Source organism: Corapipo altera, unplaced genomic scaffold (assembly GCF_003945725.1).
Source record: "Corapipo altera isolate COAL_440 unplaced genomic scaffold, ASM394572v1 45, whole genome shotgun sequence".
NCBI lineage: Eukaryota > Metazoa > Chordata > Aves > Passeriformes > Pipridae > Corapipo > Corapipo altera.
This window is the reverse complement of record NW_020884877.1, coordinates 13405518-13433376: the sequence shown is the minus strand read 5'-3', so window position 1 is coordinate 13433376 and position 27859 is coordinate 13405518. Positions and strand designations below refer to the sequence as shown.

The 27859-nt window shown below is 40.9% G+C and overlaps 1 protein-coding gene and 1 long non-coding RNA gene across 4 annotated transcripts; one reads left to right on the top strand and one right to left on the bottom strand.

Annotated features, from left to right (window-relative positions):
* The first annotated feature begins 143 nt into the window (after window positions 1–143).
* On the top strand, window positions 144–9008 carry CDCA7 (cell division cycle associated 7). Of its 2 annotated transcripts, none has more exons than XM_027636869.1 (10): window positions 144–229; window positions 1782–1907; window positions 2311–2421; window positions 3361–3612; window positions 3981–4058; window positions 4780–4968; window positions 5381–5521; window positions 5962–6111; window positions 6693–6829; window positions 7136–9008. In XM_027636869.1, the coding sequence occupies exons 1-10, from the start codon at window positions 209–211 to the stop codon at window positions 7164–7166; spliced, it is 1236 nt and encodes a 411-aa protein (XP_027492670.1). In that variant the 5' UTR covers window positions 144–208; the 3' UTR covers window positions 7167–9008. The 2 variants fall into 2 exon arrangements, with proteins under 2 accessions (XP_027492670.1, XP_027492672.1); XM_027636871.1 differs by lacking the exon at window positions 144–229 and adding an exon at window positions 759–1087.
* On the bottom strand, window positions 5416–27832 carry LOC113944146. 2 transcript variants are annotated; one of them, XR_003526596.1, is made up of 10 exons: window positions 27327–27832; window positions 26637–26833; window positions 26278–26336; window positions 25000–25113; window positions 24135–24350; window positions 18509–18714; window positions 17021–17225; window positions 15481–15606; window positions 13822–14047; window positions 5416–5489 (listed from the first exon to the last, which is right to left on the bottom strand). It is a non-coding gene; the product is annotated as an uncharacterized LOC113944146 (long non-coding RNA). The 2 variants fall into 2 exon arrangements; XR_003526597.1 differs by having other exon boundaries at window positions 26637–26666.
* Window positions 27833–27859: the final 27 nt, after the last annotated feature.

Below are 27859 nucleotides of genomic sequence, written 5' to 3'. Positions count from 1 at the left end.
CCCGGGAGACCTGACGAGCTCCTCAGTAGGGGTTGGGGGACGAGCGCGGGGCGATCACGCCGGGTGCCCGATCCCGGGGGGTTGACAGTTGTATCTGCCAGGACGCGGGCGGCAACGCGGGAAAGGCGCCGCCGGGCCCCGCCCCCTGCGGTCCTGGCCGCTTTGGCGCGAACCTTCAGTTCCCCGAGCTCGCCCCGCCGCCACCAGCATGGCTCCGCCGCGCCCGCAGGTGAGGCCGCCCGCCGGCACCGCCGCACGGCTGCGGGTCGCTGCTGCTGCTGCAGGGAGAGGAAAGGCTGTGGCGCTTGCAGCCGCGCTCTGCCGGGACCCTGCGGGCTGTTGCGAACCGGGGCAAGCCGGGCTAAGCCGCGCTGCGGGAGGCTGGCGGGATCGGCGGGCTCTTTGAGCTGGGAGGCTCTTTGGGGTGGGCACCTCGGGGAGAGCGGCGTGTGGGCAGCCTCTCCACGCGGGCCGGCAGCCTCGGGCGCCCTGCCCCGCCGCGGTGCTGGAGCTCCCCTTGCCCCGCGCATGGCGGTGCCCTTGCGCGCCTGACTGGGGCAGAGGACGCGCCGTAGGAGTCGGGCTGGCGGCCCGGCGCCATGCGGCCAGTGCCCCCGCACCTGCCCCCCTCCCCAGGGCCGAGGGCGCGGCCGTAGGACGGCGGTGTGGCCTTAGGGCAGGGGCGCGGCCCCGCGCGGCAGAGACGGCGGGCGGAGGGGGCGGCCCGGCCGCGTGTGTGCGGGGCGGCACCATCTTAGCGGGAGGCGGGAAAAGCCGCCCGCTGCCTTGGCGGGAGTGAGGGGCCGCGCCCTAAGGGGACGGGCGTGTCTATCTAGTGGCCGTACACCGGTGTCTGGGCTGGGCTGCACAGTGCCCGAAGCCGTCAGGTGCCGGCCGGCCCGCCGCTGGGGGTCTCCCCGGCTGGGCACTCCCTCAGCCGCGGCGGGAGAGACCAGGAGCGGCCTCTTTTGTGTGTGGGGCCAGGCCCGGCCGCCGTGCTGTGCCTCGGCAGCGCCGGCGAAACTGAGCCGAAAATCCGCGAGCAGAGCGGTGCTGGGAGAGGACGGAGAGCTCGGGGTTCCCCTGGGTGGTTACTCTTTAAGCCCTCTTTATACAGAGTTTGGCCCTTTCGGTGGGCCCGTGGAGCAGTGGCGCTTGTGGGTGCTACCGCCTTGGCCTTCAGGTCGATGATAATCACGGGAGATAAAATGGGTCATTGCCAGGAGAAACATTCCCTGGGAAAGGAAAAACTGAAGCCTATCAAAAAGGATCTTTCAAACCGGTGGCAAAACGACCAAAACAGCAAGCTGCCGTGTCTAGAATAGTTGTTTCAAATCACTTGTGGGTATGATCCGTTGACCCTTCCTGAGCAGCTGCAGTGTATTTAGCGTTTGTCTCAAACTGAAAGCAATAAATCAAAGCAGATCTCTAGGCACTGTTCATGTGCTTGCACTTTTTTCTGTCACTGTCTATGAAGACTGGGGTATGACATGATTTGTGTGTGTATTTCCACTTGTCTGTTTGCACAAAAAAAGTGTTCTTAAATACTGAACAAAACTCTTCTGTAACAGTGATCAGAACTGTATCAGAGTAAAAGCCCATTCCCATTTCTAACTTTGGGATTTATTTCAAAGCTGATGTTAGTTACGCTGAGTTGCATTCAAGATTGTTAAACATCCTAAAATGTTCAAACCATCTAAACTTCAATAGAAGGATGTTCTTAAAAGCTAGTATGTTACAGTAGGTCTCTTCTTAACGGTGTTGCCGTTGTCATTTTGCAGCGCCGAGGTTGTTCGGGAAAGAAAAACTTCACAGCCTTCCGAAATACAAAACTGATTCCCATGGAAACATCCTCATCCTCTGATGACAGTTGTGACAGTTTTGGTTCTGATAATTTTGCAAACACGGTAAGTACAATACAAGAACAAATAAAACTGTATGTGCAGTACTAGTAAAGCTTGCGAAAATGTAAATCTGGTAAAACTAGTAAATGTTTGGTGAAAACTTAAAACTGCTTGCTCTGCTTATGTTTTTGTATAGTAGTTATAAATCTATGCTATATGCTGTAATTTCATTTCACTCTTCACTTGTGCTTCTAGGTGGTAATTTTTGGAAACAGATTAGCTATTATTTCTAGCCTTTGAAATGTCACCTAACCTGCCTGGTAATTTGCAACTTTGGTTCTGAAACCCCTTGTTAAATGCCTTAACTATTTCTTTTCCTTATTAAAAAAAGCTATTTGCTTATACTGCACTTGTAAATGTGAACAATTTTCTGTACTTCAGTTAAAGGATATTTTATTCTTCATAGAAATGCAAATTTAGGTCGGATATTGGAGAAGAACTGGCAAAAATTTTTCATGAAGCCTCTGATGATGAATCTTTCTGTGGCTTTTCAGAAAATGAGGTTCAAGATGCGTTGGTAAGACAGCTGATTTTAGTTTGCATTTTTCTATTTACACTCTTACACATTCTTAATTGAAACATAATGCCAGCTTCAGCTTGACTCAAATATTTAGGAAAAGAAGCATTATTGCATTTTATATACAGTCTAAGTAGCCAAAGCTTAATTTTCTTTTTGTCTCCATAAAAACCACTCAAGATTCTGAGCTTTACAAATTCAGAATAAAATCTGCCATATGCATTTTGAAATATACCTCTTAAAACTGTCCTTGCTGGATGTTCCTCTGTTGGAGCCTATCATTACTGGTTTCCTCAATATGAAATGTTAAGGTAGCCCGTGGACTCCAGCAAACCTGAGAAAAAGCTCTGTGTATTTTGACATGCAGTCAAACCTGCAGTCTGGCAGCATAACATATGAAATGCTGTGTGCCTTTAACAGTAGAGAAATAGGTGGTGAAATCTGCCTTCCTGCTTTTCCTTGACATCAACGCAAGATCGGTTTTATTGCTTAAAATGACCAACAGTTGGTGTCTGGAAGAGAAAACAGAAGTAGTACCATGTTTGGCGAAAAACAGGTTTGTCATAACTTCAGAACATGCTGAGGAATGACTAGAAAATAAAAATGTCTGCCTTTAAAGGCAGTTCTCTTTCTCACACCACACAAACTATCTCTGCTATTAGACCTGCCAGTAACAGCTAAGTCTGCTGCACTGAAACTACAGTCCCTTTTTGGATGTGTTGCAGCAGTACCATGTGGCTCTCCCTGAGGGGTTTTTATCCCCGTGCTCCCCTCTTCTCTTGCCCCCCCCTCCTAAAATACACTAGAGCACTAGGACTGGATGTCTAAATTTCAGCCAAATAGCCTCTTTTACCAGCCACAAACAAAATATTGTTGACTGTATTTGATTGCCGAGTAACTCCCTTGGACTTAAATGCTTCCCTTCTGGTTTGTTAACAGAAACTGGAATCGGATTCAGAGGAGAATGGTACAAGTGCAGAAAGTGAGGTAGCTCAGAGAGGGCGGAAATGCTCTGTTCCTCTAAAAGTAGCCATAAGGTTTCCACCTCGAAGATCGGAGAGGAGGAAGGGTGAGATAGAACCTCTTCCTGAAACACCAATGCCTGCTTCAGATTCAGACTCTGACACTGAAGACAAGGGTGCCATGTTTTTAGAAAAAAGAGCTTTAAACATAAAGGAAAACAAAGCAATGGCAAGTATTCAATGGGACTGTCCCTTCTTCGCCTCTGCCTCTTAACTCTGGGGGGACCTCTTTGGTTAAATGAACTGTAATGGGAATTTATGTGAGTGCATTAAAAGGAATTTACATTCCTGATATATACTTCTGATACTTTATATTCACTGGCATGTGAAAATGCATAGACTGCAAGCCTAACATAGTAACTTTGAGCATTTCCAAATTATTTGCAGTCACTAGAACATAAATAAGACATAAAAGTAAAGAGTAGAATGACTGCATTTCCTGTAATTAATTGTACTTCTAGCCAATTACCCTAATGGTCTGTAATAGCACATAAACACCCTTTTAAGGCTCTGCTTCATTTTTCTTTCTCTCGTTAGCTTGCAAAACTAATGGCTGAGTTGCAAAATGTTTCTGGTATCTTTGGTGGGAGAAAGTCATTGCCAGCTGTCAGTCATGTGAGTATAAACTTACTGTATTTGTCTTCAGATTTCCAAGAGTCAAATTCTGACTCTCAGTTAAAAAGTTAATAAACTCTGCAGATCAAAGTCCAGTCAGAATTTCACTGCTTCCTAAAACAGGTATCCTCATTCTGTAGTTTTCTTTTGATTTTTCACCATATAAAGCAGAACAGATTAATTCATAAGGGTTAAGTGTCTCCACAGGCCAATAAAACTAAACAAGGTGCTCTGTAAATACGTATTTATACAAAGGCTGGAGATAAGGGGGACAGCTCAGACTTTAAATCTCAGGCCTGAATATTCTGTGAGTTTGGAGCCTTGAAAAACACCTGACATTTAGACTAACCTTAAAGAAGGTTGGGTTGCAAATCAGCAGTGTGATGAATTTTACTGCTGGTTTATTTGTAAGGTGGGTGAAGTTTAAAACAACACTAAAAATTGTAACTTCTCATAGATGGGTTCTGCTGCTACATAGGGGAATTACTGTATCTTATACCTGCATAGACACAAACTTGCTTTTGACTGTTTCTCTGTGATTAGCAGAACGCCTGAGATGAATTTGCCTAGGATGTTTTTACCTTGTGTTTTCTGATTGGGACAGGGATAGACACGTCTTTGGGAAAGACAGAAGAAAGGCATCTTTTGGGGAGGAATTCAGCAGGGACTGGAGCTGTCTGGGTTTTTGCCTGTTTCATTAGGGACTTTTAAACTTTACCAGGGACCAAAGCGACTTCCAAGGCGTTCATCACCCAGATGTGCTTTGAGGAGGAACCCAGACCGAAGTTCTCGGCCTCACACAAGGTCCAGGTCCTTGATTGAAGGTCCTCCTACCGTTTTACCAGAAGAGGAAGAAGATGACCAGTACATCTTAGTGAGAAGAAGAAAGGTGTCTGATGAATACCTGGAGGTATGATGAGGGTCTAATTCTCATGTTGTGAGTTGTGAAGGTGGTTTTTTATTCCTTCAAGACAATAGCAATTCATACAGAGTTGATGAGGTTTATCAGTATGCCATGACCTTGGAAGAAGTACAAAAAATAACATATTGTATGTGTTCTCCATTTTCCCTCCCTTATCCTTGAAAAATCACTTCCTCTTGCACTCTAGCAGGAATTACACAAGATCAGTAGCATCTCTGCACCTTGAAGGTGATCAGTGAGCATGCTAAAGCTGCATTCATATCATATGTCTGTGCAAACTTCTGCTGTATCTTGTTTAAAATGATGGGTGTTTACGGCTTTGGCATTGCTGTGAAAATCCTCACCTTTGTAGGGTTTTTACTGAAACTAGTACTAAAAGTATTGTGTCTTTGCTAATCAGCATGAAGCCCAATCTCCCAGGAGGGGTCACCGTGGTGCCATGGCTTTTCCACACGTTGTGCGCCCAGTTGAGGACATAACAGAGGAAGAGCTCAATAATATTTGTGGATCTGCAAGAGAAAAAGTATATAACAGGGCCATGGTAAGTATATTCTAGCTTTGTGAAATGTGTGTTTTGTGAAGCCATTTTCTTGTTATTCCTTGCTTGTGTTTTAGCATCAAATAGAGCAGGCTCCTCTCACTGAGAGGAAGGATGTGATTTTTGGGAGAAAGATCTTAAAGTGTCCTTTCTTTTTTTTGCCTGAATTTGTAGAAGGGCTTTTACCAAACCAATTAGCTTGCTTTCACTCTGGAATACTATGAGCTTTTCACTCTGAACTCTATCACCTAAGTGATACCAGCCATGGAAAGTGATAAACAGACACTGAAGACATTGTGTTAAAACAGTCTTGTTTCAAACTTGCAAGGTGCTTTCTGTTATTGGATAAGCACTGCTAGCTGTCAAAGAGATTTTGTTAAATGCTTTATTTCCCTAACTAAAATGCCATCTTTAATGTCTTGTTACTTTTTCCTGGGTTCTAGGGATCCACCTGTCATCAGTGTCGCCAAAAAACCATTGACACCAAGACAAACTGCCGTAACCCTGACTGCGTGGGAGTACGGGGCCAGTTCTGTGGGCCCTGCCTCCGCAACAGATACGGGGAGAGTGTCAGAGCAGCCCTGCTGGATCCAGTAAGGCAGTTCTGAATGTTGGCTTTGTTGTGCTTAACTTGAGCAGCCAGGTGTATTGGTTACTCATAGTAAGAGTTTTAATAGGAGAACTGCTTACAGTGCTGTAGTACATGATGCAGGCCTAGCTTGATTCAACTTGAGTCGCAGAACTTTGTGTTGTGTAGAACTTGCTGTATTTACTACTTCTGTGGCTTTATTTGCAGGAGTAAAGTATGAGAGCAGAGCAGTGGCCAACATATTCTTGTGTTTGAGCATCAAAATAGTGTTTGCTTTTGCCTTGCATTAGTGCTTAATGCCCTATGGAAAGGTTCTGTGTTGTGTACAAAGTGGTGCTCTTATGGGCTGTGGTGTAGGAGTTAAACAGAGTGGAATGCTTCCTGTGGTTGTGCAAGGCAGGCAAAGAAGAGTTTAATCCCCTACAGACTGAAGAATTTGTACTCTTGCACTGGTTTAGACAGCTTCTGCAGTGCTGATGTTTACTGCAGAACTCAGTGTGGAGAAGGGCACTCTTCTTAGTTCCGGATGTGAATGATATCTGACATTGCAGTTCACTTAAAAAGGCTTGTCTGTCTTTTGTCTAGACATGGAGGTGCCCACCATGTCGTGGAATCTGCAACTGTAGTTTCTGCAGACAAAGAGATGGCCAATGTGCAACAGGTGTCCTGGTCTATCTGGCCAAGTACCATGGCTTTGACAACGTCCATGCCTACTTAAAAAGGTAAGGATACCATTGTGTCAGTGACATGGTTGCTTTAAGTGGGATAAGCATCTCAAAAGTGGGAGAGTAGAGCTGTCCCCATCCTAGTTCATCAGGTAAATCTCAAGATCGGTCTGTTGCCTTCAGAATCTAAGATTTTGACGTGATTTTTCTGATTCACTCGTTCTTACTGAAAACAAGTTGTATACCCACTCTGTCTTTTGGCTCTCAACTTCAGTATGTTTACTGTCAGGGCTTCCACTAATTGAACTAAACAGTTTTCAGTGTTTTGCTACAAGCTAACTCATGTTTCTACTTGTCTTTCAGTCTGAAACAAGAACTTGGAATGGAAGACTGAAGCTGTGACTGCCTTTAAATTTCATACTCTTTCACCAGTGTCGTATTATTGCCTACAGTGAATTGTTTAATCAAATGAGATTGCAAAGTGCCTTCCTTTCCTCCCCTTTTGGGTAAAAAAGGATAACGAACTTTGATTTATTTCAGTATAAATCATACTAGAGAAAACTGTTTAACGAAGGTCTTCGCCCACAGGCCATTGTTTTCTCTTTAAACAACTTTGCAAAAGAGGTAGTATCAATATCAGTCCTTGCTTTTATGCTGGCAACTTCTTTTTTTTTTTTTTTTCCTAAAAGGAGATGGGGCTTTAAGCCATTAGTTTCACTCATGCAGCAATCTGTGCCGCAGGCTTACTTACGCTTTGAAATTGGTCATAAAAAGATAGAGATATTCTGAAAACTCAGGGCACTTTTCTCCACAGAACCAAACAACCAACTTCTGCAATACAGACACTTACTAAACATTAATGATCAATTAATCAATTTAGAATTCTCTAAAACAGCAGCATGTTCTTAAGTTCAAAAAGGAAGTTTTAAAAGTTGCAGCCAAGCAGTCTCCAAGCGCTAATTTTTTGGTTTTACAGAGTACTAAAAGTACACAATGGCCATTTCAAGGGAAGTTCTCTGAGTGACTTAAAAATGCAGCAGAAGCAGTTTGAGGTGGCACTTTGTATTTTTGTTTAGATGAGAGAAGGCCACTGCTGAAAGCTTCTACAGCACTAGTGCTGCCTGTTGGTGACAACAATGTGAACGTACTGGTACACATTATGGAGTGACCACTGTCTGAAATGGAATGTACCCTTTGTTAAATCACTGTTTTGGTGGACTCTCCTCCCTGCTCTTGCTGCAACTGCAGAACTGCTTTGCAGAATCAGCAACGGTCCTGGGAAGGAGGGGTGTCTCCAGATGAGGGCTTGGCGAAGTAGAGGGAGGTAGTGGTTCATGTGGCTATTGGCCAGCTGCAAGTGGATGAAAGGTGGTAACTTGTTTAATTTGTCAGGAAAAGTGGCAATGCATGTTTCTATGTCTGGCTCCATGTGATTGTGGAAGGCTATTTCACATGATGTTTATGAAACAACTCCCAAATCTTCCTTTGCGAAGCCCAGCCGTGATATGAAACAAGTAGAGCAGAAACAGAGCTGAAGAATTCCAATATGCTGTGTGCATGGTGTCTCCTGGACACTGCTGTAGAAAAGAAGGTGCCACAAAAATTGCATCCAGAGAACCACAAAGTGTAAATGTGCTTAGTTTGGTTATGGAAACTACTGTGTAATCTTTATGTAAGGTTTAGAATGCAATGTTACAAATAATGTACAGTTCAATAGTAGAAGAATCAACATGGTTTTAGACTTCTCTGCTTGCACAGTACTTGCTCTGTGTGTATTCATAATGATCCACAGTTTATTCCTTTCTGGGGATTGCATAAGTGTGTGTGGGAGGGGAAGAGAGAGGAATTTAGAAACAAAAGATATTTATGTCTCAGTTTTGCAGTTATGTTTCATAAATCATTTCTCCTATTGAAAATCTCCTGTCCTCTCTTGATGTGTTTTTATAGTGTGAATAGCTCTGCAATCTGAGGTGGAGAGTGCTCTTCCATCTAGGTACATTTTGTGAAGAAGGAGCTCATTTTAGAAATACATGTTCCGACAGATAAAAGTGTTGTGTTTTTTTTTTTTGTTTCCTCCTAATTGCTTGGCTTTCCTTCTGATTGCTAGAGTGTGAAAGTACTGTGCTAAAAGCAAACCCTTGTGTCATATTGTGGAGACTGCTGTATTTAGATTTACTCAGATCTTCAATGTTCTGTACAACATTTTTTATTTTGAAAATAAAAATTTTCAGGTTTAGATATTTTTGCCTCTGAACTGTTTTTAAAAAGCCTGTTAGAACTGCACTACCTTTCAGGTAAAATTATTTTGGGAAATAAAGGAGTTGGTTGCTTCCATCGTACCTGGGGGAGCAGTGGGACTTGGACATCTTATTCTCCCCAGCCCTGTGTCCCTGAACCGGGCTTGCTCTTATATTTATGCTGCTTGGATTGAATTGTGTGGTACCTGGTGACTAACTTGTGATGGTTGATATACAGAGTGCTTAGTTCAGGCCAGATACAGACTTTAAGCAGGTGAGCTATGTGCTTATTCTCCTGGTTTTTTTCGACTTCTTTTAAACTAGTGCCTATATCCTGAGATGACAAGAATAAGAATAAAATTTTGCACACAAGTTGAAGTGAGATGCCTGCTGTTTAATTTTTATTTTTTTTTCCTAAACAACCTCTAAAGTTTCCTCAGGAGCTCTTTTCTGGAGCAGAGAATAACCTGAGGTGCCTTGATTGCAGGCTGATAGTGAAGACTGGTTTTGATACTTGTGCTGCTTTTGTGTTGGCATAGCTGGGTCTAAAGACAGGAGTTATATGAGACTGAGGCAGAAGATTACACAAAGCTGGCTTGTAGTGAGGGGAAACGGGAAAGAAGTGATCAAACAGAGTGACTGATATGTCTCAGATACTCTACTGCTGAAATCCTCATGTTGTTACTCACCTGAAAGATGTGTTTAAATGCCTTTCATCACACTGCTGGGAATTTGAGAATAAATTCATATATAATTGTGTAGGACATTAGTTTTATGTGATGATTTTGGGATGTCTCAATACACCTCTTTCCCAAAGTCCCTCTACCGCAGCTACTTAAGTACTGTTGATATTAAGCTGAAAAATAGTTGAAGAGCTCATGGTTGATAACTGCAGTGAATGGGCAGCAATTTAAGAAACTTTGTGAGGAAAAGATCCTAACTCTGTCAGCGTTAAAAACCAAAGATACATGGAAATGAATGAAGCTCATGTGTGAGGTACAATGACTGCTAATTTATTACTGAAAAAGGCTGCATGACCTGACATTCCCTCACTACTGTCAGCTTTAGAGCCAGGTGATCTTGTGCCTAGGTCTGATGAAACCACTTTTTTTTTTTAAACTGGTATAATAAATGAGTATATAGTATATACTGATTAAATCGACCATAACCTCCTTATTATGAGAAGATATATATTAATATGTGTAATTTGCTTCTTCCCTGTTTCACTTGCTTTTTAATTAAGCCAAATGTTGAAGCATTAGGTCTCTTCAAATACTGAGAAAAGGACTTTTGTCTTCCTTGCCAATTAAGCAAACTTTTTTCATTATATGTAAGTTACAAAAACAGCATGGCGGTGTTACTTCACAGGCTGAAATAGCATGCACTAAACATTCCAGAGTAACACACTCAGCTGCTTAACCAGCTATTAGTGTAGGGAACTGCAATGGAAATCTAAAAAAAAAATAGGCATTAGCTTTGGAAACTATCCCTCTTCCTTCCTAGCCTCATGTGCTGATAGACCTTTATTTTGTCTGCCAGCAACCTAAAAACGTATTTTGAAGAGAAAAGCACAGAGATGGTAATGTACCAAAGCATCATCATTTGCTTGGGTAGGCTAATGGAACGAAAAAGGGCAAAATGGTGGCATCTAGTTAAAGAATGGCATCCAGTTAAAGAATAGCCTCCTGTGTTCCAGGGTGAGGGAGCATAGCTGACTTTGAAACCATCTGTACTACACTATGCATCGGAAACATTCAGCAAGAGAGTCACCCACTGACCTCTGCTGGCATAATCCAGTTTGTTCTCTTATGCCTTTTTGTGAGTGCAGCTCTTGCATGGCTAATGGTATGAGCAAATGTGGAGATTTTGGAAACACTGCCTGCTGTTCTTTCATGTTCTTGGCCTCTAAAGCAACTTAAAGTGAGTAAAAAGATACAATTTTCTCTGTCAAGTATAGGCTGGCCAGTCTATGGGTGCTAAACACCAGCACCCAGTTAATGCTGGGCTTTGTCATAGATGTATATGAATGTATGAGCTCCAAACACTGAAGAGAGGCCAGCACCACCCTTTTATGCTTGGGTCTCACTCCTCTTCCAAGTGATAATCCTGGGGCTCCTAACCCCACAAACGCTTTAGGAGTGGCAAACAGTGGGGGAATTGTATGTTTGAACTCAAAAATGTAATGATGGGTACTAGTGGTAGTAGTCCTGAAAATGGGAGGTGAGAGGGAAACTAGGAATCCTATTGTGACTGATAAGAAGTTGTGGATATTGAATTTGTATGAAAATGTGTCTAAAGCATAGAGCTACAGTCATATTAAATCACATCTACTTTTGCTGTTTGGTACAGGCTGTCTTCCAGGTAGAATTGATTGAGCTCTGATCGCAAGGATGGGAGACAGTTCTGTTACATGAAAAAAATAAACCAGAAGTCATGATATGATCAGGATGGGGTAAGAAAGCATTGTGTCCATCTGTCTATTAGTAGTACTTTAATGGTGTTTGTACTAATCACTTGAACTAGAAAAAAAAAGCTGAACAGTAGATCCAGCTGTGTTGAGACCTCCTGATACAGTCTTTCCATTGGAGTATGTCTAAAGGTAAAACTTGTATCTACTCCTGAAAGCAGATACAAAATGCTACTGAAATTAGAGATTTGTGTTTGGTGTCCAGTTAGTTTTACATCCTATACCGCCAATACCCTTGCAGGGAGGGAGAATGAAATTATGTGGTCGGTTGTGTCAAGAGGTTTAAGTAAGAGAAGCCTATGGCAAGCATAGCCATTTTCTTTTAGTCACATGTACAGTAACGAAGCAACTACCAGCACTCCTTTTGGCCTTTTAGCTTGAATGCCCATGCAAAAGTGGTTTGTGAATTGCTACATAAACTTCACAACTGAGTGAAGGGCTGAGGGTGAGAGGTCTCCCACAAATAAAAATTGTTATTCATGTTTTCAGAGAGTTAGCAGTTATGTCTCCTCCCTGGATATCCAAACAAACTCCTGTTTGAAAATAAAACTACTGGAAAGACTATACTGAAAATTTAAACATTTTAGACTTCACAGATATTTAGATGTTTTGTACTTTATTATATAGCTGAAGTAAAACAAGTTCAATCGTTGCCAACCATTTTGTTTAATGCCTTGGAGATTCACCATCTTTAGATATGCTCTAAAGTTCCAGGTCTAGAGGCTTAGCAATGTTCCTACTCAAATGTGAATGAACATAGGTACTCTTATCTTATATGATTCTCTTCTTATATAGCTTATTAGCAGAATTTAGCAGTAGGAGAGATCCTATTTCTTAGTGCTTTTGTGCTACGGGGGTTTTTTTGTTGTTGGGGGGGTTGGTTTTGGTTTTGGGTATTTCTTTTTGAGCTGGTTGTAATGTGAATACAAGTGATAACAGTGAATCATCAGGAAAAAAAAACCCTTTGGAAATAAGCCAGAGTCAAATTCTTTTCTCGTGCTCTGTTCAATCTGCTTCCTCTTTAAAAGAAAACTTTCACATTAGCAGAAAAATAAATGCTTAGCCAGAGTTCTTTTTGTGTCCCTTTCAGCAGGGAGAAGGGAATGAGTGTGCTGAGCTCAATGCCCATGCTGGCTTCCTCCTGCCGTGGAGAGTTAACACTCTAAAAGCTTTTTCTTCCCCCTTTATTTCTCTTTCCATTTAATTCTTATGAAAAAGTTGTGATGTTACAATTTTAGTATTGGAAACCAAGCACAGAGTTTTGTTGTGAGGAACTGAAATGCTTTGATATAATCCTAGTTTTTTTCTGGGTGAAGTAACTTCTAGTTTTTAAATGGCTGGTGTGGCTAGAAAACAGCATCTGTACTACAAAGCTCTGAAGAGCACCTCCAGCAAATAAAAATATACGGTATACATGATATCTATGTGCCCATTACAGAATACAGTGTTCTATCAAAGCCTGCTGGTATGATCTTAAACAAGTCACTTTTCCTGTAGCTGCAAGACCAAAACCGCATTTGCTCACATAGCTAAATTTGGCTTTAGAAAAAAATTAACACTTGAATGTTCTTAACATAATTACCATTAATTTTCATCACGACATGTAGACTTACCCATAGCAAGGAATAATGCTTTTCTTTTTCTTCTGGGTAGCTACTGGGCACAGACTGGAGATACACATTCTTTCTCCTTGCAAGCAGAATTAGTTTATTTTTTAGGCTCACTATTAAGTATATTATGCATTATAGTTGATGCAAGGGAGTTGAGAGTATTGCAGTCTGTTAGTTACTTTTTTTTAATTCTCACCTGGTTTTCCAGTTTCCAAAATCTCGTGTCTAGCATCTGATTTTTTTTTTTCCAGTTCTGAAGAAAAGTTATGGATGAGATGAACAGTTTGGCTGTTATCAGGCTTAACTAAGTCGCTAATTAAGCCTGACTGCTGAAATCTAGCTTCTGTTTTCCCCTGTACAGATGTCACATTATACTTTTAACATATTGGAAGCCATGGGGAAATGCGATTCCTGCCACCTGTAAGAGAACCTTCGCTGGGTTCCTTTGCACCTCCCAGTATGCCACAGCTTGCTGTACAATATGCAAGACAACATGGATTTTGTAAAAGGGATTCTCAGAAGTCCCTATGATAAATGGGTTAGTGTGTACAAAACACTCAACTCTTCTCCGCAGTTAAAAACACCTCAACCTTTTTCTGCCTCAGTTTCTGAGCAATGATTTCTTGATGTTTGCACGGCACTTAAACCATGTGGACTTTATCCCTCAGAAAAATCATTGCAGAGAAGAGAGGTACTAGAAGTGGCAGACCAGGGCATGGTTGCTACTACTTTTACCTGTAGTTGTACTGAGCTCTGCAGTGCTGTGGTTAGTGTGTTTCTGGGAAAATACAAACAGGGGAGAGAAGCTGTCTTGTAGTTGCTCTTTGTGTGAAGATCATTCGGCAAGTGCCACCAAATCCCACCACTAGTGAGATGAGGGAGGTTATGCTTTGTTTGACAGCCTATCTGGAAACACAGGTATTTTTCATCCAGTGTTGGTGAGACTGAGGTTCCTCCACACCTGTCACAACAGAAAGGTGGGTATAAAGAGACCTTATGAGAGCAGATGTTAAGTGTCGTGAAACAGAGAAGTTATTAAGTGAAGCAAAAACTAAGGTGGATCTAAGTCTTGAGGTCCTATGTAGAGTTAATTGCCTGCAGTTTACTTGCGGATAATGTATAAGGGGAATCGCTGCATGTTGGTGAGAGCCAAAGGGGCTGTTCTGATGACATAGTTACAGGTTGGTAACTGCACTCTTCTTGTTCCAGTGAAATCTGGTGAAGGACAGATCCCAGTTTGGTCACAGCAAGGACATGGAGTGGGAGATTGAGCTAACAATTTCAAGACTTCTCAGGTTTTCTTAAGCTAAACAATCAAGGGGAAAAATGCAGATCATTCAAAAATGTCCATTAAATAAGAAAGAATCCTTTCAGGTATATGAATTGCCCCAGTGACCCTAGGTTTACAAACACCCCTTTTTCTTTTGCCCTAAACGAAAGTCTTGCTTAAACAAGAAAACTGATGTCACAGGCCAGCAGTGATATTCATTGATGTAGATAAATTTACTTTAAAATTATTTAAGTAGCTTGAGCTAGGGAATTGGATTTATTTAATGTAGTACCATGTAACCAGAGGTGCAGAAAACATTCTTAGATGACAGAAATGTAAAGGGTTTTCTCCTGATGCTGAGCTCCTCTGATGAATTTCCTAAGACATTGCCTATGCATGCCTTTTGTTATAGTTCAAAGAGGTTTGTATGCTAAAGTCTGCAATTGCTGAAAAAGGTGTAAATATTATTTACAGCCTTGATTTGAACTATAGGTTCATGTTCAGCGTATTGCATATTTCTTTATTTTTCTTAAACCTGTAAGAAGAATGTTTAATCTGATCAATTGCTCTAAAAGCAAATGAAACATAAGGCATGATTGTTTGTTCATATGTTAGTTCTCTGAGATAAAATGCTTTGTTGTATCCTGGTAATACATCTAAAATTTTTTGGTATCACTGCTTTGCAAGTCAGAGACTCCAGGCTAAAGCAGGCTGCTTTCTTGAAGGCTAGGAGAGATATTCATATTAGAGCACTCCTTCTTAACCTCCAGACAAACCCTTTATCTTTATTAATGTGCATTATTTTACCTTTTGCAGCAGATATCCCAAATTCTGTTTTGCCATCTACTCTGTGGCAATTGAGGCTTCAGAGGGTTGGCTATTTATTGCTTAATAGCCATGGATAAAAATGCAGTAAATTCTTTACAAAATAAAAATCAATACTCACTGACATACTGCATATTGAAGAAAATAATTGTTTATGGCACACAGCTTAAGCTGTTCTGGTAATCACGTTGAAAAATACAATATTTATTCATTAGATCAAATTTAATGAGGCCTCCTGGCAGTAATTATAAAAATTACTGTAGCAGTAAATTACTAATGAGTTGTGATGTGCTTCCTACCTGTGAGGAAGGACTGGGGGTTGAAAAAAATTGATATCCAGACAACACTAGGGAGGGTGAGATCTTGAGGCTGGGAGTCAAGCTCACAGCAGCGCGGAAGTTGTTCACTGCACCGGAATGGTTAAACTAAAAAAAGAGAGGAAAAAAATAGCAGAGAGACTCATAATCAGGAGTTTCACTGTAAATAGAGGGTAACTCTAGATTTGTTTCCAAACCAACACCTATAGGCAAGGGAACAATGTTATCAATGGGAGGAAGAGACTTCTGTACATCATCTTGCTACAAAAGCAGCTGAGGTGACCTAATTTACTGTAGTAGATCTTAGGCTGGGAACAGCTTCTTGCTTATTGTAATAAAGTTTCATGCAAAACACAGCAAAACACAGTGTTTTCTTAGTGCCCTTAAATCTGCAGAACAGTCACCTAAGGTGTAGAGCTAAGACAAAGGTTGAAATCCCCCACCAGCTTGCTTTCATGCAGGGGGGTTTGACCTGAATTTCTTTTTTCTGAGACAAAGCTTTAAGGAATGCAGAGGCTTTTGGTAGCAAATGGTACACAGTATGAATAACAGCAAGGCATAAAGGTGTAAAAATTGTGTCACTTCTATCAAAGTCCAGGTTTCTGCTGAGTACAGGGTGTTGCTGCAGTAGCAGAGGCTGGCTAGAGAAAGGGGTTCTGCTGCATGCCAAAATTAATGCAAAAGTGCATTGGCACATAGTTAATGTTTCTATCTGTAGCTTGTAGAGGTGCCATAGATTTGACAGGTGGCCTTTGGTATTGCAAAACAGTGAACAGGCTAGCTTTTAGCAAGTATTTGCTGCAAAAGATTGATTCTGGGTTCAAACATCACCCAAAATCAAATAGAAAAAGGCTGTGAATTTTTCTCTCTCACAGCACAGAACTCTTGAATATACTCTTGGGGCTTGAAAAGGAGTGGGAAAATCTAGCACGATTTATCTCCTCCTTATACTGGTATGTTGTACTAAAAGGAACCACTGGGCAGTGGATACGTCCAGACACTCATACATACTGTGAAGTCAAAGGGGAGAAAAGAGTGTCCACTCACCCTGGAGTCATCTTCCAAAACCCTTGAAAGAAGCAGAAATGCAGGTCCTCTGCCCACAACCTGCTTCTGTGCAGAGATGCTGGCTTTTGTGGAGCTATGGGAAGCTGAAAGTGCCCCTAAGAGTCAAGCATTACAGTACTGAACCTGAAAGCCTTTATGGCTTTAGCTTCATACCTAAATAAATGTATACACTGAAAATACATACAAAGCCTCAGGCAAGCTCATCAATGAACAGCAACAGGTCGGCATACAGCAGGACTATTTTTGCAGTTACCATAGTTTCAAGAAAAGGTTACCTCTTTTTTACCCCCTTTAAAAAGCAGTGGTTTGCAGTGGTTTAGCTAATTCATGTTATCTGGCTTCTTGTTATTGAAATAAGGCAAGAAGAGCTTTTGCCGTGATGCAATTACAGAAACATCTCTCAACCACCCAGAAATTAACCTTATTTAACTTAATTGCCACAAAATCCACAGACCTGCTCTGTCTTTGCTGTTATGTCACACTGCAGAGAAAACCTATCTGTTTTTGGCTGTGAAGATGGTATCTCGGCTGCTCGAGTGCTTCTTTTCCTAGCGCTGCCATGCGTTTCCTCAGTGACCTCAGGAAATTCAGTCTTCCCCTGTTTCTCTTTTTAAAGCATGGAAATCCTCTCCAGGCTTTCCCTTGCAGTCTGGTCCTGTCTGAAAAAGAAAATAAAGTGTGGTTTTTTATTATTAGCTGAACCGAATTTGGCAATGGACAGATGTTCACTTTGCATACAGCTGTGCTGGCTGAAGATACATTTTTCTGTCTTTCTGGAGGCGAAATTAACACTGATAGAAAATTCTGTGGTCTTCAGAGAGAAAACACTTTAGAAATAGGAATTATTGTGGGTTGGATTTTCAGAATTGCTGTCAGCCACAGCTGAAATCAGTGAAAGCTGTGAGCTGAAAAAACTGAAGCCCTGAGCTACAATAGTTTACATGAATGTAGAAGTTGTTAGTGGCTGGCACAGGATTTTGGATCAATCTACATTAAAAGCTCTCAGGTAAATACAAAAAGTAGATGTGATAAAATGCTCCTATTTGGTTTTGCACTTTGGTTGTTTGGTGACCCCTTTTTTTTAATTGCAGAATTTTTTTTTTAATTGCAGAATTCAGGTCTGGGAAGGCTACAAGCTTTCACCACAGGCTGTCTGACTATTGTCTCATGATGCAAAAGAGGTTTTCAGTTAGTATCGTGAATTCTTAGGGAATCTTACAGTGGCAAAATGGGAACAATTTACCCAGTGTTTCTTCTTCTACACCTATGACATTAATTTACTTGTGTGGAGGGGGGATACTGTGAAACTAAACCCAAAAACCAAATAATAATGATGAAGCTTTTAAGAGAGGCTGTCTCACAATCCGACATAAGTAGTAAGATTGTTGCTGTGTGCTATTACTATAATTAAATTATATTATGCTATTGCATTAAACTAATCCACCAGTAATACTGTACTTAGCAGTAAGATTTTGTCACATAAACATTATGAGCCTTTAAACTTCTGCATTTTGTCTTGCAAAATCCAGGGAAAATACAGAAATTGGAAGAGCAGAATATAACATGAAAAGCTATAGCTGTGGAAAAAGGCCAGCTGGTTCAACATGCCTGTCCTTTTAAAGCAGGTAAGTAGAGTGTTAGAATACATTTACCAAGGGTGGAACATGAGATGCATGCATGAGGAGCCTGCTATTACTTTGAAAATGTTAGCTACCGATCTAAAAATTCTCTTTCTAGCATTTTCCCAAACTTCAGAACACATAAGGTTAAATCAGAAGCTGCTGAGAGTAAACTGCTAAGAAAAACATGCAAATAATAACTGAAATGAAGCTGCAATCTTTTATTTAAACAGAGGCAGAAAAGGGGACTACAGATCACATAGACTATGATCAGTGTAACAGGGCAGCTGATCAGAGGAATGCAGTCTTTACAACAATGTTACCTTTTGCAGACCCAGGAAGCAGAATAATGTTTTTCAAACTGAAGACTTCACTCCCATCGTAACAGATCAAACCATCATTCAGACCAGCAGATCCTGTCCTCTCTCAGCCTGGTAAGCTGTTGTACATTTATTCTGGTGCTAGATCTTTTCCAAATTAGTTACTGGTGCTTTCATCCACATCCTGTTGACAGCTATCCCTTTCTCACCTTTGCAAAGTACAAACTGTGTTAATTGTTCCTTTTTGTTATCGCGCACAATTACTTGGATTTTAGCAGAAATTATCACAGAAAATAACAAGCAGATTTCTCTCCCTTTGCTTACCTCTCCCATAGATAGCATGCAAACACTGTAAACTTACTGTATGCCAAAGTGCTGTAACTGGCACTACAGCATTTGCTCTCCTTCCTAAATTTGCCTCTGCCTTTAAATGTTCACTGAACCATCTTAGTCTGCAGTCCTTGTGATCTAATTGTGCCCACAATATGCCGGGATGGACATGCTAATCATTAAGAGTTCAGATGTATACGGGGGTCCTCTTCCAGCTCCCGGGGGTAGGAATAGGATGAAAATGTTATGAGACTTTATTAAGTATTATAAGACCACCACCCCTTGCCTCTGGCAGCCTCAGGGGTGGAAATTTGCCTTTACAGGGAGGTTATCATCCGTAATACATATTTATGCTGTGTCCATCGTGTATAAGAATGCTCTCAGTAAAACTTAGGCTACGCTGTAATAATACTTTGCACTTCTTTGTTGCCTTTCATCTGAGCATTTCATTGTGCCTTTAAAAGCTTTCATTAGCTAAAATTCACAACCCTGTTGTGCAGTAACTGTGCATTAACACCTCCACCATATGCAAAATACAGTTCAGAGAAGCAAGGACTGGTGTAAGTGGTTTAAAAAGCTGGAAAGAATGGGGGGGGTGAGGGGGAATTGAATTGATTATTCCCACATCTATGTGCTAGCCCTGTGGTTTCTATCTAAAATATCTTGGATTGATGTTCTGGCTGCATTCCGCTGCATTTTTAAATGCTGATGTGTGTCAAATTTAGCATTGTTTCAAAATTCTGAAGACATTCATTTGCAGGTTCATTTATTATCTGCTGGAAATCTATCCTTTATAACTGGATGCAGATATAACCATGAGAGCGATATAAGTGCCTGTGGAGCTAGGTATGTATTTTCAGTATTGTTAAGCTACAGAGTCTAGTTTCCCCAGGATATGTATGACTCTTGTGAAAGCCAGTTACACACATTCACAAGAAGAGAATATGCCCCTAAAGCTACAATGTCCTTCGTGCATAGCCTCCAATCCTCTACAAAGCTTACATTTCACAGGATTCAAGATTATTGGTTCTTTTGGGATCAATGAGAAACTCACCACCCATCTCCAGTATCTCTGAATTACAGAGCAGAACCAGATCAAACACAGAAGAGTTCCCTCATTTATCCTGCCTCTGTAATACATCAGAGTGTGTGCTGCATTCATTTTGTGTAGGCGGGCTGGTGTCTAATGTGCTCTGTGAACATATTTATAAAGGATTAACCTGTGCCTGGTGTTCCTAAAAACTGATTTAGTTAAAATACATGTTTTATTCTACTTGTCTCAACCATACAAATCATTCCTGTTTAGCTTTGATATTAGTCATTTTTGCTGTAGTGTAATACACTGCACATTATCAGTAGTCCTGCTATGTATGACAGGGTTTTTTTCCCCAGCCAATACTTCTTAATGCATTGTATCATCTGCGTCTGAGAATTTTAACCTGCAGTGAAAGTGTTCACGAATAGAATGCGTACTGCTTAGCAAATGCTGAAACACTGAGGGTTTGAAAAGAGTGTTCTTGCTTTCAAATTGTTTAGAAGCAAACTGGGTGTAGAAGGTCAGGAATCACAGGCGCTGTGAAGGACCTAGATGCACTTTGTACCTGGAATACTGTGTGTGAGCTCACACACACTGACCTGGCACCTGTCACGCTAGGAAGGATCCAGTAAAGCGAAGCTCCTAGGCCACAAACAACTGCAGCCCACTCCTCCCACCTGCTCCAAGTTAAGTATGTATGTTTTAAAATATTTACTTTGATACAGGCAACATTTAGATATTTATTTTGTGTAGGAGAAGGATTAAAAGGAAATACAAACTAATAGCTTGGCAATAGGGAATTCTGACCCTCATCTGCAATATGTGATGATAGCTCCAAAATGTTAAGGGCAATTTGAGAAGCTGCCGACTAGGAACTTGGGATAAAACTGAAGAAGGGCAGACTTCTGATGAAGGATTAGGGGTAATTTATTAAAGTTATCAACTACAGGGAAAAATGACCAGAGTAAACACTGGAAAACTTGTTACTTAAGATGTTTGACAGCCAGACTTAAGGTTTCTTCTCACCTTGATCTTCAACCTGGAATTCAGGGCTTGGTTTGGTTTTGGTGTTTTGTATTGGGTTTTTTCAGTTTGTATCAGCCTGTACTGGGATAGTAACTGTGTGAAAAAGCTCATAGAGTTTTCAGTATCTTCTGATGGAAAGGAATACTGGTAGTTGATTACATTTTTGCTGCTTATCTGATTGCCATTGAATTCAAGGAGTTCAGCCCACTCTAAATTCTGTTCTTGATACCATATAGGTACACTTGTGTGTCAGATATTATTTGTTGTACCATTAGTCCATCTTATCTCGATATAAGAAAACACAAAAATCAGTGAGTGTAGTGGGGGGAGGAAGATTCTTCTCAGCAGCCCATCAGGCAGTTTTTCTAGTTCATTTTCTTCCCCATTGTTTGAAAGAAGCTTGCAAATGTTTCTTTTTCTTGCCAAGACAGTGGTACTTTTGCCCTGGCACACATTATTGTTTTTTTTTTCTTTTCTTGTGTTTTGAGTGCAGCTGAACAACAAATTCCTCTCTGTTTAACAAGCAACTTCCTCATATTAAAAGTTTTTTCCAAACTGAAGTATCTTTTTTTGATTTCAGCACAGCTCTGCATTTGTATTTGTTATTAAATACTGACAAATGAATAACAGCAAGTGCAGCGATATTGTGTGCTTTCAGATCAGCCCCTCTGGAACCTGTCTATCTGTCTCAAGGAGCCACAGCAGCAGCTGTGCTTCTCAAAGTAGCAAGTAAGACAGCAAGTCAGTATTCAGGAAACAAGAGTAGCTCCCTCAAAAGAAATCTAACCTCTTTTCTGCTGTTCCCTGTGCATTAGACTTAACAGTGCTCTCAGAAATTTTCATGCAAGTTACACCCATTTCACACTCGTCCCTGAAACCTAGATAATTTTAAGTTTTACAGCAGCAAAATAATTTGTTGCCTGTTTTCCCACCAATGCAAGAGACTTTCTTTAAGTGGAAGTTGGCTCATTGGAGGCCATAGGAGGACATGGATAGATGGATGGATGGATGTGTGTGTACGTGCATCTGGAGTTCTTTTGTTCTCTCCCTGTTAGCTTTGACTGTTAAAACAGCCATTTCAGTAATTTCTTGGCTGGCTTTGCAGGGAAAAAATCTTGGTCTTTGCTGCTCCTGGAAGAGAGGTTGTCATAATGTTGCTCCCCCACTTGACTGACAGACACCTTTGCGAACACACAGCATGTTTCATCTCAAAGCACTCGATGAATACCCTTAACCCCCCCCTCTGGACCAGCCCACCTCTACTTGCAATGCTCCTTGTCTTTTCTTACAGAAATCCCTGCCTTTTGTTCCTCCTTCTCAGGAGTTAATACCTCCCCACCTTACAAGTCAGCAGCAGATTCTGTCAGTTTAAAACCCCAAATAACAAACACTCCTACCCTGAAGGCCTTTTCCTTTCAAGCATGTATTTTTCTAGCCTGCAAGGGAGTCAGTGCCATAACCCTGAGTTTTCAGGGAATAGTTTCTTAGCCTGTATCTGTCTATCATGAATATCTTCCAAAGAGGGAATGAACATCCCCTCTTCTGGCAGCTCCTACATTTTGTGGTTTCCTGCCCCCCCTTCCTGCCCCCCTCCACTCCTTATATGCCCCTGCACTTCATCCAGTCTACATATAATGTCTCCTTTCAAATGCTCATTTACGGCTGCTGTCACCTCAGCCTGCTCCAGCTATTGCCTGTCAATGCAGTCACAGCCCAGAACCCAAACATTTTTGCCTCTGTTAAGGCATCCCACTGTTGGTCTTTTGTGGATTTCCAGAAAGCTGGATGACCTGTCACACAAGTTTCCAATATTTCTCTTCCATCCACACTCTATTTCCCTATATGTTGTATTTTTCTTTGAATTTCTATGGCTTGAAAAACAAAGCATCAACTTATCAACTTGGTTTTTTTCCTTTTACCCCATTTAACATTGCTGGCATCACATTCCCACCTTTCTCGCTGAGGTCTTTTTTTTTTTTTTTTTGGCAGTATTTGGTATTGCTTCTTCCTTCCTAACAAGCTGCTGTTAAGAAATGCTAGACATACCTGCCTTGGGGATAGTTGACTGTCTCTAAGCCAGAGACAGGAGACTGCTGGCTCAGGGGCAAGAGGCGACTCCTCCACAGAAACATGAAACACTGGGTGACATAAAGGGTGACTTTATAAAGGGAAGCGTTAACAGAATTCATGTTCATTTCAGAGACATAGAAAAGGATCCTGAAGATAAACTGAAGATCTGAGATTATTAGGTGATCTGACATAATCTCTGTCATTTAATCACTTGTGTTTGCTGTTTATGACACAGTTGCTGAGCCCAAGATGCTTAAACTGTGCACGTATTCAGATTTTTTCCATTTACCTCCTCACCCTGTCCCACCTTACTTTGAAATGGCAACTGATTAGAAATCAAAGGGGTTTTTTCTGATGGCTCAGATGGTGGCATGTCAGGTAGGTATATGAGATGGAGGGGTTTAAAAATGGGGAGGATAAAACTATCATGATGACTGAGGCCTTCTTGTGCTTTGCAGCGTGCATAACAGAGTGGTATAGAGAGGATGTTCTTCCCTGAAGGAAGCTCATGGCTCCTGCTCCAGACAACAATTACTGTGGGGTTTTAGACAAGACAATGATTCAAGTTTTGTTTTCAGTCTGGTTTTTGTGGTTTTTTTTTTTCATCTCCCCAAACCCAAGGGACTGATGGCCAGGCAAAGCTGACCACTAGTCATGTCCATGCATAACCCCTCTGGTGCTCATGGCAGACCTCCCTTTCACCTGTTCTGCAGTCCATCCCCATACATGCTCTGTTCCAGCAGGGTGGCTGTTTTGGAGCCCAGCTGCATAGCACAGTGTCACAGCAATGATTTTGCTCTCTGGTGACTCACTGCATTTTGCACCTGATGGTAAAAGATAACCTGTCACCTTAAATCCTACTAGTTCTTCGAGACAGCTTTTATATAATCAGTGGGTACTTTTACCCTCTTTTGTCCAAACATGAGTATAAGGTCCAGCTCGATTCCCCCATACATTTTTTTAAAGAAAGCAGCTGTGTCGTCCTTCAGGAAAACAGCTTGTAATTTAGCATTACTGCATTATATCCCCTAGGCAACGCTTCTGTCTTCAGGACATATATTTATCACAGACATCACAGTATCTCTATGGTGGTTTAGTTTTCCATCAAGTGAAGCTAAAAGAGCATTTAATTCTGTAAAGCTATGATTGATCTTCACTAAAATGTACCTCTGATGCTCTTCTCAATGTGTCTTCTGATGAACAAGATTTCTTCTTCCACTTTTGATCTCTCAGAAGTCTGTACTGATCTCAGAAGAGTGGGCTTGTTTTGCCTTCTAGTGCTACCTGTCTTTGTGCTTGGCAGAGCTTTCCTGTCCTTTGGTCAGCTCTCCAGTCCTCATTCACTCCATCAGTCAGTGGCTCTTTGCCTTACTCAGGAGACTCCTGTGGAGAGTTGAATGTGTGCCAGCAAGTAAATAATCTGCCAGCATTGGATGGCTTTCACTTCTTGTTTACGGTTTCATTTTTGGTATTACAAAACAGTTGTGTAGACTAGGTAGAGGGACACATCTTAAGATAGGTTCAATTAAGATGAACAGAAAAATGATGGCCCCACTACTTGCTCTGAAACTTTTCTATGTTGTTAATGCAAGCTGCTTTGTTAATTGCTACTTCTTCTGATGACCATTTCACCCTTGAGCTTAGAGCAGTACCGTTCTATTGTTACAAATTCTGATCCAAAAGACACAAGACACAAAAGACACTTGGTCTTCTTAGTAGGAGATACTATGCACTACAGCACTTGTCAAATCTATTTGATCAACGCACACAGCTCGAGACAAAAGCAAGCAAGGAAGGAGTGGGAATGCAAATTCTAGAGAAATCTTTCAAAGCCTGCAGTAATTGGCAAGGTAAATGCAAGGCTCTTTCTGCTTTTCATAACACTGGTAATATCAGTTTATGATAAAAAGCTATTCTGAGTTACACAAGAAGGTAAGATATTTGCCAAAAAAATTCTTTAGTTTGAATTCTATTTTTTTATGATGGACATGAAGTGCCATCCATACTGAATGACTGTTGGCATGCAACTTACCACTGAGCAACTGTATGTTGATGGATAAGCCAGTCTCATCCAAGTGTCAGGAAGATTATCAAAAAAAAGAGCTGTCTGTAGTTGCTCCATCTCTGAGGAGATTGCCAACTCACCCTAACAAAAGAAAACATTAGTGTGCTATTTGCGTCTCACAAAGAGACTGTGATAAGATGACATGATAAATGATAGAGGGCTTTTTTTTCCCCAGTAAAAACACATAAGGTAGCTAAATCATCAAGTGTAAAGAATATTTTGGCTCTTGCAACTGGGGTGAGTAATTTATTTTTTAAAAAGGGGAAACAGTTAGAAAAACAAGAGTGTAGGTTCTGGGTTTTCTGTATTTCTTAGAATCACTCTAATTGCATTAAGTAATTATATGATATAGTAATTCATATACGTACGCATGGAAGCACCCACCTACGCATATGTACAGGGAGAAAATGATAAAGGGCCAAATTACTAACTTGCTTACAGATATCCCACAGAAAATTGTACATGCAATCAAGCTACTATTCTGCTGGCTTGCTTGCACTAATGGCTATTTGAATGCCCATGTTTTGTTACTCTGAATTAAAGATCGAAAGAAAGGTAATTTTTCAGGTGGTGAAAAAGGAGGTCCCTTAAAATTACTAGCCCTATGAATTAGATTTTCAGTACCTAGTTTTGGTGTGGTATACATTAACTACAGCTCTGCATGCATATACCACAACTGTCTGTGTAAAATGCTAGCAAGCTACTTGGTTGCCCAATTCCATGGTTGAACATATATTAAATGTTAGTGCAGCAGGTACATCACTGTTTGAGATTTCTAGATATTATGAAAATTTGACTGTCTCTGGTTAAGAATGTTACATGTTGCTAATCAGCACTTCGTTGATGTTGAGAGACATATTATTACCAAAAACTGCCAAAGATATGCAATGAGTTCCCCATGTCCCTCTTACCTCATTCATCGCACTCAATAGATGCACAGTGAGATCAGGACTTGGGTGTTACTGATACTGCACCTTTACCTGCAGTTAATGGTGATCTCCAAATGACAGCCAAATGCCACATACTGATGGCATTTAACACAATGTGGACTGTGTGCCTTATCCAGCGAGGATCTATATGAAGCAGAGTTCGTTTTCAGCACCAGAGGGTCTCTAAAGCATCAAACAGCTCCCTTCTCTCCTATGGATTGCCCAAAACACATGTGAACACACATCGTAACTAGCAGTTGTAAACAGAAGAGCCAAATTTCTGCAATGGCAGAAAAGAAGAATGTCCCAACCTTACCTCCACGTCTGCACTGGAACAGTAGTCAGACCATAATCAAGGGCTTTGCATTTTGCTTCCTAGTACGCAGAGAAATAGAGGATTTCAGTTTTCTCAGCAGTTTCATGCTAATTTTTTTCACACAAATTAAAACAAATCATTTGATATATGGAGATGAGTTATATGTTTGGAGTAGGCAGCTTATGAAAGCACAACTTTTTAATCAATGAAATCAGAAATAAGCTCACCAAGTATCACTCACAATGCCTGTTACAGGCATCTACACTCATGCTGTTTAAACCCATGCATCCCCTGAGATTAGTAAAGCAAAGCACACATGTCTTCAAACCTAAATTAAGTTCTTGAAGAGAATGCCTTACCTCATATATGAGCAGATCCAGTCTCATATTCTGGAAAACAAATCAGCTTATGTGAGTAGCATTCTTCTGGTGTTTGGATTAAATAGCTGATCTCACTTTCTTCCGAAAGATTTTTTTTTTTCTCTATGTCATCTAGCTCTGCCTTCATCCTCAAGAGATACCACATTGCATGAGGCAAGTGTCTTGTGTATCCACTTCTGCACAAATGTAAAGGAAATTATAAACATTGTGTATCTTTATGTAGTGAAAGCACTTCTGCTGCCTTCATGTCACAGTATGAAGGATGTGGAGCATTTATCCTGTGAAATAGAGAAGGAGCGGAAGACTTGTGCAGGACCATGCTGTTAGGAAGAAAAGCAAATTCTGCCTTATAGTTTGGAAATAATGGCATTTTGCAACCTGACAAAGGATCCTAAATGGCCTAACACTATTAATATATTGTAACAGTCTAGCAAGATCTTTTTTCTTTGTGGTGCAAAATAATGCATATATTTATGGCTCACGTATACTAGAGATCCCTCATTGCAAATTTCAGATTGAATCCCTGTAAAAAACAGGTATGAAAATGTCTAATTCTATTGAATTAGAGAGAAAAAAGGCCACGGGAGAGAAAAAAGCCCCTAAACATAAAACCACTGACATCACACCATCTTGTGACAAATTTGCAGCCTGCTCTATGTTTTGACTGACCTTGTCTTCTACAGCTTGGGAGACTCCTTTCCCAGTGACTGAGTATTTGAATTGCAGCTCTAATAGCATATGGAGCATGTTGTTTGCAGTTATTACAAAAGCAATCTCCACATTGGGGTGCAGGCTATAACGGATGGGGCTCTGGGGAGGTAGCATTTTATCCATATTTTTATAGTAGCCTTCATAATCCAGGTTTTAAGAGACTGAAAACCCAGAAGCAAGCACTGACTTACTATCAAACTGTCAAAGAAATAATAAAAACCTTGTCAGTAAGACACTGGTGGCAATCCTCACTAGACAGAATAAGGACCTGCTTAGGCATAAATGAAATTGTTCTATTATGGAGTCACTGTTGAGAACAAGACTTTTATATCACTTTTATATCCATGGAAATTAATCTAATTTGTTCCCCATTTTAATTAGCCTCTTTATGTCACATCCAAGTTCCAATGCTTGCAAGAAAAAGAAAAAAGAATTTTCTAATAATCAGATTATCCTTCTGAAAGAAAACAGCAAAAAGATAATTTTAATTT